This window comes from Malaclemys terrapin, chromosome 4, assembly GCF_027887155.1.
Source record: "Malaclemys terrapin pileata isolate rMalTer1 chromosome 4, rMalTer1.hap1, whole genome shotgun sequence".
NCBI classification, from domain to species: Eukaryota; Metazoa; Chordata; order Testudines; family Emydidae; genus Malaclemys; species Malaclemys terrapin.
The window spans coordinates 26,345,782-26,365,048 of NC_071508.1; the positions used below are offsets into that span (position 1 = coordinate 26,345,782).

The following is a 19,267-nucleotide window of genomic DNA, read 5'->3' on the forward strand; positions in this document are numbered from 1 at the left end:
TACTACTAGTAAAGAGTATGGTGCCAGTTTTTAAAAATGCAGAAATGATAAATTCAGGCAACTCCCAAATAGTACAGGATGGCTGCGGTTGCAACTTAAAATGATCATTTCTGCATTTTTAAAAACGAGTACTCTTTACTAGAAGTAATGGCTTGTGTACGCTGTAAATAAAGAAGGATGGTATGTTTTAATGCTTTTCCGGGAGGGGTCGGCTAGTTTAAAAGCCACTCCACATCTTAAAATAATGGATAGGTAACTCTTTGCCCATTCTCCAGTTTATCCAGGTTTTTTGATTATCCGATCTGGCCTTGGTGCCCATGAGATGAGATAAACGGGGTCCTGCTGTGTTGGATTTTGAAGCTGTTTTTGTGTATTGAACACTAACAGAGAGCAGGGGAAGTTACCAATGGCAGCTTTAAGTGGATTCTGTCCCAAGGGTTACCCCCCAGCTCTGAATAAAAAATAGTGGACCATTTTTGGGTGCGCTGTATCCTTGGAACCACTTGATCTAGTGGTTCCCAAAACTTACACCACTAACCCTATATCTGGACTAGAATAGCATGGTGCATTGCTTCTTATAACAGAGCTGCAGTAGTAAAAGGTTTCAGAGTAGCAGCCGTGTTAGTCTGTATCCGCAAAAAGAACAGGAGTACTTGTGGCACCTTAGAAACTAACAAATTTATTAGAGCATAAGCTTTCGTGGACTACAGCCCACTTCTTCAGATGCATACAGAGTGGAATAAATATTGAGTACACACACACACACACACCCACCCACCCACCCACCCACCCACCCACCATAAACAGGTGGGAGTTGTCTTACCAATTCTGAGAGACCAATTAAGTAAGAGAAAAAAAACTTTTGAAGTGATAATCAAGATAGCCCAGTACAGACAGTTTGATAAGAAGTGTGAGAATACTTACAAGAGGAGATAGATTCCTGGGTCTTTTTTAGAGTAGTAAAAGGGTGTGGGAATGTTGCTTTTGCCTGGGATATTACTCCCCACTTTTCATGAATACCAGAATTTCTTTGAAAATATAAAAGAGGAAATAAAAAAGAAACTGCATCTATTGCAAAATCCTTGTGAGGAGGTTTGAAAACCCTCAAGATTTGCTAATATGCTATATCTAGAAAAGCCAATGGCTAAAAGCACTACATTTGTCTGATTGCAGAGTTACATAAATTGTCTTCACTGACAGTAGGATTTTGTGGTGTAGCTAGAGGCTACAAGCCCATAACCCCCCTTCCCCCAGTTCAGATTAAAACCAGGAAAAGTTTTCGAATAGTGGCAATTTTAAGAAGCTAAATCACTGGAAATATATAACAGCAGTGGGTGAGCTCTTCTGCTGGACATATTAATTTCAAAGGGCTTGTGACATTCGGCAATCAAATGCTGAACAGTACAATGTTATTTCTAAAACAAGGACCTCAAGCAATCGAGCCCCTAGCCCTGTTCAGGGAGGGAGGGAAAGTGTGTGTGTGTTTTGCTGCTTTCTAGTAAAATGTAGCAGGATGTAAAATCTTTCTTCAAGAGAGCCTGCTTCCTGACTCCCTTGTCATTAGTTCGAGTTAAATAGGTGCTAATGAAAACAAAATGGTTTTAATCAGTTGGACAAACTCCTTTCCCTGGTCAATTGTTTAGGTTCCCCTTGTTTGTTACCTGAACGGTGGTGGTGTCCTTAATTTCCCATAGAGTCTTGAGGGAAACTGGGCCAGTAAGACTTAGATTCTAATGCAGAAAATAAGGAACAAAAACAACAGTATTTGTCGACCATCTTTATACAACCTTAAGAGGCAAAACAGGATGTGAACACCCATTTGATGTTGCAGTCCACCTTGAATTATTTGAGATGCACAATAGTGACAGGAAGCTTTGGAGGTGTACCCCAATTCCTTCATTTTCTGCGGCTTTCTGTGCTTGGGGAAGAGTGCATGGGATTACGAAATCCTAATGAAGGAAGCTGGAGAGTTCATTGGAGTAGGAATGGGCTACAGAGGCCCTTTCCTAGACCACCAGTTTAAATCTCGCACAGGTGTCTCACGACTGAAAGGTGTAGTTTTCTGATGGCCTGTGTATAAAGAGTGGGTGTTCAGGCAAGTTCCCAGGGCATCTATCAGATGTGGCATTCGCTGGTCCTCTCACTGACCATCTCAGCAGAGGCTGAAGACAGAATGGGAGACTGAACTATACTTCACCCACAAAGCAATGGCTCCGTCTCGGGGTTAAGCACATGAGTGTGGGAGCCAGCATGAGGATGCTTGTGCTCCTGCTATTTGTGCTGTACCTGTTCCGTGGAGAGCAGCCGCTAGTCTTCCAGGTTGTCAATTCAGCACTAAAATATGCCCCCATCAATTAGAAAAAAAGAAACTGTCTCTCCAGGGCACTGTTTTTCTGTACCCTCATCCAGAGAGAGCATCCTCAGAATTCAGCTAAAGCTAATGAGGAAGGTGAGCTCAGAAAATGTGATCAGAAGAGAGAATGTCCAGAGGGGGAAAGCGTGAGACAAATGGGGCAGCAACAGTGAGAGTGGCCCCATAGCTGAGGCACGTGGTAGGGAGGGAATAGAGGGGGAACGGTCAGTTCGCTATAAGTCTGTCTGTCTGTCCATCTGAATCTCTGCCTCACTCATCTGTGGTACTGGAGCACTGTGGGACCATGGAGAGCCCGGAAAGACAAGTGGGAAAATGAGGTTGATTAAAAAATAAATGAGAAGGGATACAAAGTAGGGAGCAGCATTGGGATGGAGCCTCTGCTTTGTTTCTGCTGCAATGCCAGGGTAGGCAGTGGCTTCCTTGACAGTCAGCTGCCTTCCCCTCCTGCTGGGTCAGTCATGTAAGTAACTGGGAAAAACAGACAAGGGACTGACTGGCCTAGTGGTTTGCAGGTGTAGAATGTACCTTCCGTGTAGCAGTGGGCAGACGTCCTCTCCAGTCTCTTTCTCCTTAGACCAGCAGAGGGCAGAGAGTAGGGGACTTAACAGTGCTCAGACCTTTGGGCCCAACGAAGGAGCACTGGCTAAGGGGTGTCCGTATCCTGTCCTACATGCAGCTGTAAAGATGGGGGCTGTGTCATAAGGACTTTCATAAAATGGAAATGGAGAATCCACAGGTCTCTGGCATAGATACACAGGACCAATCCACCCCCCAATACAAAAATGGGCGAAGCTAAATTTCTAAACCTCCCCCAGTTTCGGTTTGTTCAATTTGAGGTGTCCAACTTAAGATAAGCTGGGACTGATTTTGAGAGGTGTCCAGCACCTGCAGTTCCCACTGACTTCACTTGGCATTTTGGCTGCTGACCACCTCAACGTGGCATCCAGAATCAGCGACCACTTTTTAATCTGGCCTAAAACATCAGCGTTCTTTAAAGCAAAGGGTCAGTGCTGTCTGCGCCCAGTCAGAGCACAATTGGGGGGACGAGGGGGGGGGATAATGGACCTGAGTCCCTACCTGCAGTACTCTGCTATTCCAGTCCTGGGTTTCCATGCTGCTCTGCTGGTGCATGCCATTTCTCACCCATAACACCCCCTGTACAGAAATGGAAAATCCATTTGTCACAGGGGAGTGGCCTCTGTAAATACCTTGCAAGTGGGCGGGGCCTAAAGAAACTTATGCTCCACTGAAGTTTACTAATTTTTTTAAAAGAATTCTATGCCCCGCTATGGTTGTGACAGAAACCTTCCAAATCTGGTCTGAAGCCATGAAGCTAGACACATTCAGACTGGAAATAATTTTTTTAACAGTGGGAGTAAATTTTTAATACTGAGGGCAATTAATCGTTGGAATGATTCATCAGGGTTTGTGATAGTCTCCATCACTGGCCATTTTTAAATCAGGATGGGCTGTTCTAAAAGATTTGCTCAATTTCAAACAGGAATTAATTCAAGAAAGACTTATGGCCTGTGTTATGCAGGAGATCAGACAAGGTGATTGCAGTGGTCCCATCTGTCCTTAGAATCTAAGATGTCTTTCCGAGTCTGTGAAGGAGAGGGCTGCAGAGAGAACCCCTGGTACTTACTCCTTATAGGTTTGACAAGACCAGTCAATTTCAGTGCTGCTATTCAAGATCTATGGACAACATTGATGCTTCCAGAAATCCATGTAAATTTCATGCTGCTGCTGCTTGGCAAATCTAGGATTAGTTGTGTGTAGGAGTTATTCAAGGGGAAGTAGAATCCAAAAAGAAATTAAAAATTGAGGGTTGGGGAGGGGTAGAGTAGAATAGATCTTCCCCTCTCCCACTCCTTGCAATAGCCAGGAGTTGGGGGAGTAGCAAAAAGCTGTTCCCATCCCATCCTCACAGCAGTCAGGAGGCTTTGGTGGGAGCAGAAAAGATAGACAGCTGCTTCCAGTAGCTAAAGGGGCCAGAATTTCAAATTGATCAGATACCCACTGGCCAGAAGCTGATATGAAAGACGGAGCCCCCAGCCGGGATTGGAGGGCAGCACTCTTCCACAGCTGAAGGGATGTAGCAAAGATGGTGGGGCTGGATCTGTAACCATGGAGCTGCCCCTGGACAGGTCAGTCACACTTACCCTTCACGTATCTCTCTGGCTGGTAGGGAAACATTTTCAAGCCCTGCACTAGTTCTCGGGGTTTTGGCATATGAGAGCCCCCTAGTCTTATCCCAGGTAACTGGATTTAAACCCATTGATCTGTCTGGACAGTTCCAGTCACTAGAGCAGATTTTCCCTAGAACGGTGACAAGATGCACAGGGTTCAGCAGAAATGGATTGAGAAGGTTAACAACTCTGATGGAGAAATCAGAAATTGCTTCGCGTGGGGCCCACTGTACTTTACATGCTCCAGAGTGGCAAATGCTCAGTGAGCGTGGCCAGAGGCTGCACACAGAACTGAAGGGGAGGGTCACAGCTGATATAGCTGCCCTGCTGAGGGAGACTAGTGCCTTGGCGGAGACAAAGCTTTGGTTTTGTGGTCTCGGTCCCTGGGTGCAGCCCATCTCATGCACTTGATTGCGGCCAACAAAAGCAACATTGATGCCAGGCCTATTAATAGCCTTTGTTTGGGGAGAGTGTGACCTACAAATGGGAAGTTTTCAAAGCCGCCGGTTTGGGATTGCAGGGCTAACTCCCCCAGGGTGCAGTGGTTTAATTCACCCATTTAGTCAGCAGGCAGGAAACCTTAATTTAAATCCTCTATTTTAATCTTTTTTTAGTTGTTTTCCTAAAGAATGGTTGATTCTCATTGCTTGGCAGCCCATTAAAACATGTCAATTGGCAATTAAGTATAGCCTTTACACTAAATTTGGTGCTTCTTTTTGCTAATCAGGCGGATACACTAAATCTATCTGAATTTAAGTAATTGCATAGCTTAACATACATTTATTCAGATTCTTAATTTTTACATTTTTTTATGTTAGGAATTGGTGAATGATACATTTATTATTTAATAGGTGATAATTTTTTTATTCATGATTTGCATCAAGCTGTACTTGGATGGAAATTGGAATTCAATTGAAAATGCAGAAAACTAGCATTTTACAATTGTTTTCAATAGTTCAGCAAAACTACCTTAAATGTGCTGGATGCATATCAAAACATGTTTTGTATTTACAGCTAACTGATTTATTAAACAAAGTATTAGTGAACTGAAGAGAGTTTCTGGTCATCGCGTCTTTCAGCCTTAGAACTAGTAGATCTCATCCTCTTGCACCTCATTTTATTCTTAGCTTGGAAGAGGAAAACAAACTTTCCTGCTGTTTCAACTCTCAGTTGGTTTCTTAACTTTGAACAAATTAGTCATTGAACTGAACTAGTTGAATAAGCTGAAATGAAGAAGAAATTCTCTCTGCATCTGCAGAAGAGGTTACTGCTGTCAAAAGCTGATTTAGCACTTCAACAAACTCTGGTTTCAGGGGCTTACCCAGTGACTTCCACTAGTTGAGTGGTTTGACTTCCTTTAAAACTTCAGCAGAAAATGCACACTGCTTGCATGTTTTTTATTTAAACTATTTGAACAGATTGTAATAAGTTTAGGTCTTAACTTCGGTTGTAATAGGTTATTTATTTATTTTTTAATTGCAACTCTTTGAATTTGTTTTTTTGTGTTACTGGAAACATAACAAGTAAGCATGACTTAATTATAGGAAGTTCTTGAATTTTTATAGACCCTTTCAACCCAGTTGGAGCCCCAAAGTCAGGGGTTAGACCGGAGGAAAATAGATGAGGGCGTTCTCCCACAATTCCCTCACTTGTGATGCCAAAATCAGTGGCCATTCACAGTAGATCAGGTTCTGAAGATCTGCACTTCTCCTTTATGTGCTTTAGTCAAAAGTGAAACAGTCTAACAGTGGTTGCATCTGAATATTCTTCCCTAGGCTTCAGAGTTAATAGCTCATGGAGCTCATGGAGCTATGTCCAGTTCTGGGTGTCCTACGTTAGGAAAGATGTGGACAAATTGAAGAGAGTCTACAGGAGAGCAGCAAAAATCATAAAAGGCTTATAAAGCTTGACCTGTGAGGAAAGGTTAAAAAAACTGGGCATGTTTAGTCTTGAGAAAAGAAAATTGAGGGGTGACCAGTTTACAAATATGTTAAGTGCTGTTATAAAGCAGACTGCGATCAATTGTTCTCCATGTCCTCTGAAGGTAGGACAAGAAGTAATACATTTAATCTGCAGCAAGAGAGATTTAGATTAAATAGTAGGGAAACTTTCTAACTCTAAGGGGAGTTAAGCTCTGGAACAGGCTTCCAAGGGAGGGTATAGAATCACCGTCACTGGAGGTTTTTAAGAAAGGTTGGACACACACTTGTCAGTGGTGGGCTAGGTTTACCTGGTTCTGCCTCAGCACACAGGGCAGGACTTGATGACCTCTCAAGGTCCCTTCCAGCCTGACATTTCTATGATTCTATGAATAGCTGGCACTATAGCTACAAGCCAGTGCATATTGGCAGTAATGGCCCTGGCCTGTTATGAGTGGAGTTCCCCATGTGGGCCCAGAAGCATGCATCCCACTACCAGCTGCTGGGCAGTATCTGTTCTCTGTAGGATACCTGGTTCTGATTTGTGGTGTTTTTGCTTCTGGCATTAGCCATGACCTGGGGTGTGACCAAAGGAGGTAGAATATTTGGGGCATGTTCTAGGACAGTCCTTGCAGAGCATCTTGGTTCACCTCCAGCTAGGATTTAATAATAGCTGCAGTTAAGTCTTGTTCCACCGCAGTCTGCCCAGTGCCATCAGGCTGGGAAGTTTAGATGCTTTGTGCCGGCCTGAGGGTTTGCAGGTCCCCAGTCCCGTGATATGGCTGACTCAGTGTGGTTTGTTCCTTGCAGTCGGGGCAGTTCAATGAAGACATGATCCCAACGGTGGGCTTCAACATGAGGAAGATCACCAAGGGAAACGTCACCATAAAGGTAAGACGTAGGCAGCTCCTCTGCAGTGGCTGTTGGAGGGGGAGACGGGGTGGGGAAAATCTAGAGATTCACAAGCTCTTGTGCAGCAGGTTATTGGGGTGCAAATAATACTGACTAATGCTTCAGTCAGGAGACTTAAAAATAGACCTGCCTCCACACTAGTTCAGTCTGGAAGGTTTTAGATTGCTGCAGCTCCCCTAAAGGGGGGGTCAAGTTTATTGGGATGCAAGTTATTCCAGGCTCCTGCAGTAAAGGGCTGCTGGCCAGGCTGCAGTAACATGGGATTTCCTGATGGCATTCATCCTGCTCTTGGTATTTCCCCAGGCTAGTGTGGGCAGATAACTTTGTCCATGACAGAGACTGGACAGGTATTTTGCTGAGAAGGGAAGGGAGAGGCTGCAGGTCCTGGAAGGAGGAGCCCATTGGAGCTGTGGGACTACAGTCCATGATTCATAACATTCGTGTCGCAGCAATCAGACAAATAGCACTCTCTTTACCCCTCCACTCCTCCAGGTGCACCTGGATGGAAAACCAGAAAATCTTGGGTTAGCCAGCACTTCCCATCACTCCTTCACTATAAAGATTCTGTGCCTTTGGTTGCTGCTCATGCGTTTTGGGGACAAAATGTGGTCCTTGAAACATGTGAACTCTTCAGTGAGGGGGAAATTCCTCCATCATCCTAGCATGGCGAACACAGAGAGAACCCAGGCTCCGTGGGACACTGGGCCTTAGACCCCAGCCCTTGCAGGAAGTAGCTGTGAGTGGGCAGAACATTCTGGGTAATTGCATACAAACTGAGCAAGGCTCTGCACCCAGCTGTGCTTATGAATTCCACAAACCTGCCACCATGGAGCAAGGTGACACCTTGTGTAGGGCTCATCAACAGGGGAAGAAGGGGTAAGAGTTTGAGTAGCGGTGTGCAAAATCCATTTCAATTGGGCTCCAAGATCCACTTCTGCTTTTTGATGTGCCTTCTTCCCTGGTCCATGTGCTTCCTGACTCTGCCTCTCTTTCCCACAGCTCTGGGACATCGGCGGTCAGCCTCGTTTCCGTAGCATGTGGGAGCGATACTGCCGCGGAGTCAGTGCTATTGTGTAAGTACCCCCCAGCTGTGCTCACACTCTGTCGCAGACGTTCCAGGGCTGCTGAGCCTTTAATACAGCATGGGAAAGTATTAGTATTAGGCTCTCAAACAGTGTCTCTTGGTTGAGGGTTGGCAGGACCTTTTGGGCTGTGTCCAGTGGGTTTTGTGTTCGCCCAGGTTGAGCAATTTGCTAATCTCGGGTGCAGAGATCCTTTGCTGGGAATCAGGCCCCTCGCACTGAATTCAATCTTCCCAGCAGCTTGCCCAGTGCAGCCTGGGAAGGGCTGGGCTGTGCTTTGGTACCCAGCATGAGGTGTAAGAGGTTCTGCTCCTGGGGATAGGAAGTCCTATGAATGTATCTGCTTAGTGCAGGAATCCCAGTGTTCTGGTGCTTTACCAGTCTCCCCAACCCACCACGGACTGGGGCCCTAGGTAGTAGAATTACTCTTGGGCGTGGTGTTGTCCAGAATAACAGGCTCGTGTGCTCCTGGCTGAAGATCGGTTGTCTTTGCTGATGCTACTAGATCTTTTTGTTCCAGAGGTGCTAGTCGCTCATTTGAAGGGGGGGCCTGGTGAAGGTGGACCGCCTAGCCTTGGGTGGCTCAGCTCATTTTGTAGGGTGGTCCTAGGGGACAGCGATAGGCAGCTGCTCTTCCTTCCCAAGGCCTCTTATGCTGCTTGGCAAATTCTGTATTTATGAGAAGCAGCAGCCTTCAATCAATCTTCATTCATGGTTGTAAACAAATTCCCTTTGCCTGAGTCTACCCCCCTTTTGTGGTCCTGCTTGTGAACATTTCGGGGCTTGAGTTTACAAAGCAGCACAGATGTTTCATATCAAATACATGCAAACTGTACACCAGCAAGCCACAAACCAGAGTTATTCACAGATTGTAACACATGCTGTTGAGAATCTCAATCCACGTAAGATGTCTGTAAGCAGAAAGAGGTGTTCACGAAATGCAAGGACATCCATTATTTGCCCAGCTCAAGTCCCCTAATCTCACCATGTTCAGTATCCTCATTTACGTGCGGCTGCTCGGAAGAGTTTGGTGACATGAGCTACGGTGTCATAAATATGCCGATGACATTCAGCTCCACCTCATTTCGTCAGACAGGGACGGAATAGACTCTTTGTTCTTCTGCCGTCTGGCCGAGACTGAGGCCTGGATGAAAGCCAGAGTTTAGCAGATTTAGACTCAGCCCAGATAAGGCAGTGGTGATACTGACTGGCACAGAGAAGCACTTTGAGGATCTGAGGAAATTTATAGTTTTTCCCTTAACTGAGGGTGTTTTATTAGTTGTTGTTTGGCTTGCAATCTCCAGGTCTAACCAGACACCGGTCTGCAGCTGGAGCCAGAAATGCCCTCTGTCACTTACGTCGACCATTCCCTCTCTGATAGAACCTGCATCTATCATCAATGCATTGCTACTTCTAGGCTGGATTACTGCACCACGCGCTGTCTGGGACTAACATCGAAGGCCACTTAGACACCACCCTTCCTGTGCTCTGCAACCCCCACTGGGTTTTAGCAGGAACGGGGCAGTTGTTTGTCCCGTTGATGACGCTCCCAGATGCCTGGGAGGGGGTGATCTCCGTAGCAGGCTCTCCCTCTGGAGAAATGACTGAGCCCAGCCTGATCACATTTAGAACTTGATAGCTGTCATTTCTCTATCTCCTGGCTGTAGACTCTCTGGCATTCAGCCCACTGGCTGGGCTTCCCCACCTCTGCGGTCAGCTATCTGGATGCTGGATGGGGTTATGGAGCACGGTGTATGCTGCTTTTCTGGGGAAAAGCACGGTGAAGTGCCCCCAGCCACCAGGGTGTTAGATGCTGCAGAAACGTTTATAAGAATCTAAAAGAGCAAGAGCCGCTTTCTGTAAGGCATCCAAACGCAGTGTGGTGTTCCCACGCCCACTGGCTTTTCAGCTACACTGATGCACAGTGTGACTGATGCTGCTGCACACGGTAAACTAAGGGTATGTCTGTGCTCCAGCTGTGTCACTGCAGCATCGATCCTTCCTACCTTGGTGGAAGGGGTTTTTCCATTGATGTAGTTAATCCACTTCTCTGAAAGGCTTGGCTGGATGGTCGGAAGAATCTTCCATGAACCCTAGCCATGTCTACACTGGGGGTTAGGGTGACTTAACTGCGGCGCTCAAGTCACAAAATGATTCACCCAGCCATCACTCGGGTGATCTAATTTGTAAGTGTAGGCAAGGCTGGGGTTGCCTCTAGCAGAAGACTCTGGGTGAGTCGAAGTTGTTTCTATGCCCATGAGGACTCCTGGCTCTTAGCAGGGGAAGGGTTAATGACTGGCTTTGCAGTCCTGAGGGATGGATGTGGATTGGCCCCCACAAGGACCCATCGGGGCTTTCCCAAAGGGTGCTAAGAGCCCAGAGGTGCCAAGGGAAGGGTGTGGGTCATTGACACGTGGTGAGTACCAGGGGACTAATCTGAAGCGCTTCAGAAAGAGAGCGGTAACTCCGATCTGCTTCATAGCGTAGATTTATACTGACCAGTCAGGAAGCTGGCCCAGTGGAGAGTAGCAGCTCTCTAAGGAGGCCTGAGTACTTGGTAATGGAGAGAGGTGGTAGGGACTCTGGTTGTTTCGTGCTCCTCAGGCGGGATTCATTCAATCTTCCTCTTCCAGTGGCCCAGGCTCACTGATAATGTTCCTTCCCCATTCCAGGTACATGGTGGATGCTGCAGACCAGGAGAAGATCGAGGCTTCAAAGAACGAACTTCACAACCTGCTTGACAAGCCACAGCTCCAAGGCATCCCTGTAAGCACTCTCCAGTCCTGGGACAGAGGGAGACAATGGGGAGCAGACAGATCTCATAGGCTGGTCCCCAGTCATTAGGGTGGGTTGTCTCTGGTTGATTGGTCACACACGCTGCAAAGCAGGTTCTGTGATAGTGTCTCACTCATTCGTCTGTAGAAGTAGCTTTGTGAGGTGATGCTCTCCAGGCTGGGGCTGGGCTGGAAGGTGACTTTTTTGGAAAGTTTGAGGAAGATCATGACCAACTTCCCATAATCCTACAGGCCATTAAACCCCCTGGTCCCATTGGTGGGCCCACCGGAAGCTCAGAAGTGACTGGACTGGAAGCAATGAGTGTAGATAATGACCTGTCCATGGCCCATTGAGTGGGGATTATAAGTGACACACCCACTGAGTATGCTCAAGAGGGAGAGCTGCCATTTGGAACGCAAGTCTTGTTTGTGACATCGCAGTGAGGGTTTTGGCTGGGAAGTAGAGCTCAGATGTGCTGCTGGGGCAGTTTGCAAGATGCTAATTGTAATATCTTCACCCTGAGCTGGGGATTGATGCTTCAGAAATGCAGAGGGGGTGCAGCTCCATGCAGCACGTAAAGCACATGATCTCATTCCAAAAACCGCCTTAGTGGTTAGTATCCCCAGCAACTCCTCCACTCCAGCATATCCTGGGAGAGGAGCACGTGGGCAACTGGCTTTCACTGGCTGGCAGGAATTCCCCGGGAGGCGGGGAGGTTTTGATTCCTTTACACCAACGAATTTTCTGTTAAAACTATAGTTAGGTTGCCAGACTCCCCATCCCTCCCCCGGCCTGGGCACAGTCAAAACTGGCTCGGTGTGGGACTGAGAGTGCTGACACTGTCTTTTTCCCCCTACAGGTTCTAGTGCTTGGGAACAAGCGAGATCTCGTTGGTGCCTTGGATGAGAAAGAGCTTATTGAGAAGATGTAAGTACGGCTCACTGCCTCCCCTTCCGGCGGCAGGCATTGTCAGTCTGTCTCTGACTGCGTGTGCCTCTCAGCAAAGGCTGGGGTGGGACTGTAACAGAGTTTGCTTAGCTGTTGCTTTGGGGACGCCAAGTCTCTGTGTATTGCTGAGTAGGATTCTCGGGGGTCTGATCCAGGTGGCTGCTAAGGGGTTAATGAAGGTGCCTGGTGCGTGGGATTGCGGGAGCTTCTCCCAGGGTGCTGGAGAGGCCTTCCCAGAGCAACAGCAGAAAGGGCTCCCCCACCATGGAGGGAAGCATGGATTGCTCCCCAAAATGCCCCCATCTCTCCCTGTGCCCCCAACCCCATGGCTTCTCTGCCCCACTCCCTAAGACGTTCCCCCTCCACCAGCTCCCACCCTAACAACATGGCCATTGGGCTGCTGTAACCCTCTCCAGCATGTGCAGAGCCCTGGTCCCTTCCTGCTAGCTCACGGCTGGGGAGTTGCTCTGCGATGGCCTGTCAGCAGGAAGCGCTATTGGGAAAAGGAGCACAGGTTTCCAGCTCCGCCTGGGGATGCTTCTGCAATCCAGCAGCACACGGTACTGCCCCCTTACATGGGTCAGGGCCTGAAAGCCTTTTGGGCAGAGAAGTTTGTTCATCTCCACGATCCCTTCATGATAACAGAGCTGTGCCGAGCTCCCCAGCCTGGGTCCTGCTGTGAAGCCATTGCATCCCATTTGTGACACCCCAGGCATTGGGGCAGGCTGGGCAGGCCCAAGCAAAGGCCCGTGCTGGGGGCGCTGGGAGGGGGGAACTGGCAGCCCAGACAGTGACCAGCGAGGCAGCTGGTTTGGGGAAACATGTCCTAGGTGCTCTGCTTTGCCCCTCTGCAGTAGCTTTTTCACTGTTACATGAGTGGTTTTTCTTTTGTATCTACACTTCTCCGTGCGCCACAGACCTGGGGAGGCCTCGTTACCCAGTGCCAGCAGCTGGAAAGGGGAGCCGAGGGCCCTGAGTTCTGTCCTGCCTCTGCCCCACACTCTCTGTATGACCTTGGGCAGGGCCTCAGCTGTAGAATGGGGCTAATCTCCAGTCTGTGTGGAGCTGAGGTGCCCTTGGTTGAAAGTTGCTATGTCAGGGTGAAGATGGTCATTTTGCTTGAGCTTTTCTCAGCCTAGGCCACATGGTGGCACCAGAGACACATCTTGACTCTTACTGCAGTCCAAGGGTGAGTCTACACTGCACAATTAACCTGGGTGATTGACACCTGAGTCTGAGCCCCCAGGTTAGCCTGGCAAAGCCCTACCCACTTCATTGTGTCTGCACTCCCCCGTGCTGAGCCGCTCGAGGCTTCCTTCCCAGTCCATTGCAGGAGGTGTTGTGGGATGGGCCCTGGAGGTCACGCAGCATGTAAGTGGTTTTTGCCTGCATCCTCACTGCAAAGTGGGCAGGTTCCAGCCCAAGGTAAAGCACAGCCTTGACTCTAACCCCGCCCCCCCCAACCTGGTCAGCTAGCCTGGGCTTAAGGCACCTGCAAATCCAGGTCCGAGGTGTTTGTGTTGTGTAGCGGTGAGGGTAAGAGCCTGGGTTAACCTCAGCGAAGACGTACCCTTAGACTCCTGCAGCCCGAGTGGTAGGAGAGCATTTCCACAGGCTCCCACCTTGGGACACAGCACAGCCAAGGAACTCTTTGCAAACAGCCGGCGAAGTCCTTCAAAGGCTCCGCTGCTCTGTCAATGGGGCTGGAGCCAGGGCCATGGCACACAGCTCTCCTGTACCCGCTGCCGTGGTAGTAATACTTCTAGTACTGGTTTGGTTTTGGAGGATCTTAAGCATTTGATAACAGTGGGTCACTCTTGTCCCCTTTCCAGTGGGGATGCTAATGCAGAGAGGGGACATGCTGGCTGAGTCTGACTTGGTGCCGTGGGTAGGGCCCTGATTCTTGTCTCCTGTATGATTGTGGAACGAGCTGTAAGAGCTGCTGGGTAATACACAGCCCACCTGGTGGGCTCATGGTTGGGGGCCTTGTTCCATTTGTCAAGAAGCTTTTATTTTTGGTTCTTTCATTGCTGCAAGACTGTTGACAAGCCTCATCCTGAGCCAGCAGCACTAGAAGGTTATAGCAGGGGCCTCTGAGGGTGGCCCCAAATGGAAGGGACTCTGCTCCCCCTGAGCCCTTGACCCAGGCTGACTGGAGCAGCTGGAGTCTGCACTGATCAGTCTGCGCTCTCACGGCTCCATCTCTCCACAGGAACCTGTCTGCCATCCAAGATCGAGAGATTTGTTGCTATTCCATCTCCTGCAAAGAAAAGGACAACATTGGTGAGTGCTGGGCCGTGGTCTGCAGGGAGCCAGAGGGAGGGGACAAGCTGGGCTCAGTTGGGAAACACCTGCAGTTTCAGGTATTCTGGCTCCGAAGCCCATTAAGCTCATGATGAGGCAAATGGGGCAGAAGTATCATTTCTCAGCTCTTAGTGGCCTACACTCCCCATCCCAAAGGCAGGTGTGGGCAGTGCCCAAGGAGCTGTGCCCAAGGTTTCCAGGCTGTGGGGGACACTGCCACAGAGTAGTGGCTGAAATGCAGCAGTGAACAGCTGTGTTAGAGAAGGTGCCAGTCTCTGAGCCCCCAGGGAGACCCCACCGACCCCTTCCCCTGAACCCCACATTGGAGGGGGTGGTGGAGGGGGCTCTCTGCCCTTTGCAGGCGGTAACTCTGTGTGTTGCCTTTGCAGACATCACCCTACAGTGGCTTATTCAGCACTCAAAGTCCAGGAGAAGCTGAGAGCCCTGGGACCGCGCCTCGGAGCGGGGAAGATGCCATTGTCCAAGCCCCCTTCTCTGTCCCCTGCTCTCTGTCCCTCTCTCTCCATCTCTCTCTCTAGATGGGTATTTTTAGGGGACCCCAGGCTCTGCTCCTGCTGAGACGGAGCTCCTGTTTTTATTGTAAAGAAGCTGTCGGACTCCTCTGTCTCTCTCCCCCTCTCGTTTTGGCACTGTTCTGTTGTGGTCGATGTGTATACAGTATATATATATATATGTATATATATATTTTAATTTAAGCAATTACGCTGTTACTAAACTGGGCCCCGTGACCTGTAGAAGTGCTGGAGGTGGTTGAGCCCCCAAGGCAGTATTGGGAGGGTGGCGTGGGAGCGGAGTGGCTTGACTGGGCCATTCCATGCTGAACGCAGGCTCCCATGGGGGTGTCCCTCCAACCCTGAGGTCCTTGGGCCCCTCTGGTATCTTCACTAGGTCCGGTTCCCCCTCCTTCCCCCCGCCCCCAAACCTCTGGAGCTCCCACTGCCCCATGCCCACCCCCATTTTCCGTGTTGCATGTGGACACGGCCCTGGGGGGCAGGGCAATGGGGGTGTTTGAGGCCAGCAGTCTTGACCAGGCTGTGGGGAGTCAGTGCTGTGCCCGTCTGCAGAGCTACCCCTCCTGCCCCTAGCCCTCTGCCCTTTCCTCAGGCACTCGGCCTTGCAATCCCATGCTCAGGCAGGGATTGGGCACTGGCTGGGAGAGGCAGGGGCAACTCCCTCCCTCCCTATCCTCTCTCCTTCCTGCAACCCAGGCCCCAAAGTCTCCACAAGTGACTCACTCCTGCCCGTTCCCCTGGCTGTGGAGGAAGGTGGGGGCACTCTGCCATTCCCCCAGGTTGCTTTGGGGGTTCTCCAGCTCCTTAGAAGCTCTCTGGGTGGGACGAGCTGTGCAGCATGGGGGTGAGCTGGTACCTGCGGGCCAGTGACCAGCGCCTGGGGAATGCTCTCTGTGCCCAGAGCTGTAGCACCTGCTGACCCAGGTTGTGCCCAGGCCCATGCAGAGGGGTGATGTGCAGCACGCACTCACCTGCCCTCTTGTGACCTGTGCCATTGGCTCTGCCGTGGGGCCAGGCCCCCCTTTGCTTAGTGGAGGGGTCATCGCTGTTGCAATTGCTGTAGAACTGAAGCCAAGGACAAAGCTCTCGGGAAGGTCCTTCCCCTTCCCTCCCTCCCTCCCGCTCCTGAGTCTGGGAGCAGGGTTCCCCTCCTGCTGCAGCACGGGGGTGTCTGCCCCAGTTCATCTGCATGTCTCATACCCGGGAGATCAGGGGCTCAGGCTCTGGGGAGCCAGAGATGGGAAAACCCCTTCTGGTCTCGTCCATCTCCGTGGGCCCAGGGTGGGATTGTGCCCTGCAGAGGAGCTCTCCACCTTGGCTTCTGGGTTTAGGGGCAGGGCTCTCCCTTCCCCAAGAGGGTCCCCGTGTTGAAGACTGGCAGCCAGAGACCCACACCCCACCTCTTGTGAGTTCAGGAGGTTTAGATATCTCTGCTCCGCCCCCAGTCTGGAAGTGAGGGGGGCTTGCCCTGTGCTCCAAGTTCCGGCGGTGGGGCTTCCTTATGCCCACCCCCTACAGTGCTGGGTGTGGGCTCCCCCTTGCTTGATGTGCTGCTCCCTGCCATTCCAGTGGTGTGCATGTTGGGAGGAGGGCTCGCCCTTGGGGAGGGGTGCAGCAGGAGGGGCATGTCTGGCTGCCCACAGTCTCAGCACAGCAGAGCTGCTCTGAAAGGTGCCAGGGCTGCTGAGCAAAGCGCCCCGGGCCTGTGTTCCCAACCCAGGGCTGTTCGCTCAGGGCTCTTGTGGACTAGAAACAAGCTGGCCGACTGTGTCAGACTGCTGCCTCCACCTCTGTCCCAGCCCAGAGGGGGCGCAGCCGGGAGTGCTGGCACAGGGGCACGTCAAGGGGGTGTTGACCTCTCTCCTACTACGCAGGGGCCAGAGGAAAGGCCTGTCTCAGTGGAACAGCAGGGCTGATGGGCCGTGTGTGATGTCAAGGTGGAATTCCTTGCCCTCTACAGCCCAGGCTCCAAGCCTTGCTCCTAGGTCTCCTCTCCAGCCTTGGCAGGGAGGGGAACTGCCAGCCAGGCCTGGAAGGAGGGGAAAGGAGCCCCAGTTTGCTCCAGCCCATGTGATTTCTGTCCTGTGCTGGAGCCTGCTCTCCTTGCACTGGAGATGGCCCGGAGCAGGCTGGGGGTGAAGTGATGGGATCTTGGGAATGGCTATGAGCCTGCTGCTGTGCCCAGCCTGCCTCTTTCTGCCTGAGGGCGGCTGCCTGTAATCCAGGCACAGCCATGTCCCGCCCTGTCCAGTGTGTCAGCTCAGGGGCGGCTGAGAGCCCTGGGCTCCTTCCCCAGACCCCCACTCTGCACAGAGCCGCTCCCGGGGGGAGGCGGGGGGGGGTTCCAGGCTGCTTTGTTCTCCTCTCTTCTCGTTTTCGCAGAATTGCACAAGGAGCCATTTCCATGGTTTATTTAATGAATTGTAAAGTGGTGTCATTATTCCTTTTTTAGGAGAGATTTTTTTGGCTCATATTGACCTTCTCTGGTGGGAAATGATTCTTGTAACTGTACCATTTTTTTTTTTCTTTTTTGGCCTCCTAATCATAATAAATTAACAGTTTTGTGTTGGGGGAGTGTTTGCTGTGGTCTCATTTCCTCTCCTCATCTCCCCAGCCTGGCAGTGGTCTCAGCACATGGTCCAGCTGCCAGGGCAGACTCACTACCTTGCACAGTTAGGGCAGTGCCCAAGAGAGCCCTGGTTTATTGCCTGAGGGCGAGAGCAGCTGGGGGGTGTCATTCGGAGCAGTCTCCCTCCCCTCCCCCACATACCCCACTAGACTTAACCCCTTCAGGCCCATAACTACATTAGTAGCTGAAGCGTCAGTTGTGCGGCAGTGTCAGCTCTTCCTGCTGGGGTAGAGATGACTGAGAAGGTGGAGGGGAAGCAACGTCTCCCAGTGCCGGAGCTGGAGGGTGGTAGCACTCACCTTCCCCCCTGCTGCTCTCCAGCGGCTCCACACCATCCTCCTCAGGCTCACCTGTTCTCGCTGCATGGTGCTCCGCCTGTGACGGTGGCTGTTGATGCTGCAGGCACAAACCTTGCTTTTGTGCCAGGGAAAGGACATTTAGCTGGGCAGAAGCTTTAGCTGGCTGCTTCTGGGGCAGTGAGACAAAGCCCTCAGCTTACGGCAGCTCCCTTTCCTTAGCTTTGTTGACAGTGGGCTGTGCCCTGCTATGGGTCTGGGCTGTGGTGGGTGGAACACCTCTACCTCCAGCTTCCTCCCCCTGCTCTGCTCGCCCTCCAGCATGCAGGACAACTCCTTGCCCTTTGCAGACTTCTCAGGGCCCAGCACTTGCTTTGCACTATGTCCTGCCTGTCTGGTTTGGGTAAGCCCTACGGGCCGGGCCAGGGCTGGCTCCCAGCAGTGGGAGCGGGATATGCTTCTTTAAAAGCAGCCTTGCTGCCAGCCAACCAGCCCTGGGCTGAGTGTGCCCTCGTGCCCCTCCTCCTGTGCTCCTTTCCCTGGGCTGCTGGCCTTTCTGGGCCTATTTCAGAGGCTCTGAGTAAGTGTTGGCAAGGTGCCCAGTGCTGCTGCGAGAAACTCAAGCTCCCACGGGCCCCCTTTCAGCACATCCCGTCCTGGATTTAGTGCAGTGAAGGCACCTCCCGGGGTGCGGGGAGGGGCAGAGCAGGCTGGGCGCCAGTGCCAGCGCCAGCCACTCCAGCAAGTCTCGGGAGACACCGAATGCAGCCCTCAAGGCCAGCACTAGGGGAAGCTTTTCCCACAGTTGAAAGGCGGGGCTGGTGCGGTGTGCTCCTGGCTCTGTGGATGCCCAGGGCCCACCTATGCCCTTGTGTACCTGACCCTCCGCATGACAGCAAGGCAGCCTGTCCCTGCCCTGTTGCACACCTGGAATTTCAGCAGCAGGTGTTGGCCTGGGGGGCAGATCACCAGGGCGGGAGCTGCCCCAAGCTATGAGGGCGTAGAGCTAGCATCGCCCGAGCCTGCTAGGCTGGGAATGTTTCTGCTGCAGGCTCCTTCCCCCTCTCGCTCTGAGCTGTGCGCGCTCCAGCGGCCTGGCTGTTCCCCACTAGCACCAACCCAGGATCCTGCTCCACAGCAGTTGCCTCCTTCCACTTGGCCAGGGCCTGGCACAGCCTCGTGCCCCCCTCTTACATGTGGCTCACGGCCTAGGCACTGGGCTGGCTGCCAGCAATGAAGGAGCTGGGTGGTTTGCTGACAGAAGCCCCCCAAAGGCAAACGTGCCACGTCCTACCTGGTGACCAGA

General features: G+C 51.1%; 1 protein-coding gene across 1 annotated transcript in view; it reads left to right on the forward strand.

The window, feature by feature from the left end:
• ARL8A (ADP ribosylation factor like GTPase 8A) overlaps positions 1–17,605 on the forward strand; it is a 37,984-nt gene extending 20,379 nt beyond the window's left edge. The window contains exons 2-7 of the mRNA XM_054025549.1: positions 7,293–7,373; positions 8,394–8,467; positions 11,149–11,242; positions 12,111–12,178; positions 14,412–14,482; positions 14,893–17,605. Of these exons, the coding sequence (XP_053881524.1) occupies positions 7,293–7,373; positions 8,394–8,467; positions 11,149–11,242; positions 12,111–12,178; positions 14,412–14,482; positions 14,893–14,942 (438 nt within the window). The 3' untranslated portion in view covers positions 14,943–17,605. The remainder of the gene's footprint in view (positions 1–7,292; positions 7,374–8,393; positions 8,468–11,148; positions 11,243–12,110; positions 12,179–14,411; positions 14,483–14,892) is intronic.
• The last annotated feature ends 1,662 nt before the right edge of the window (positions 17,606–19,267 follow it).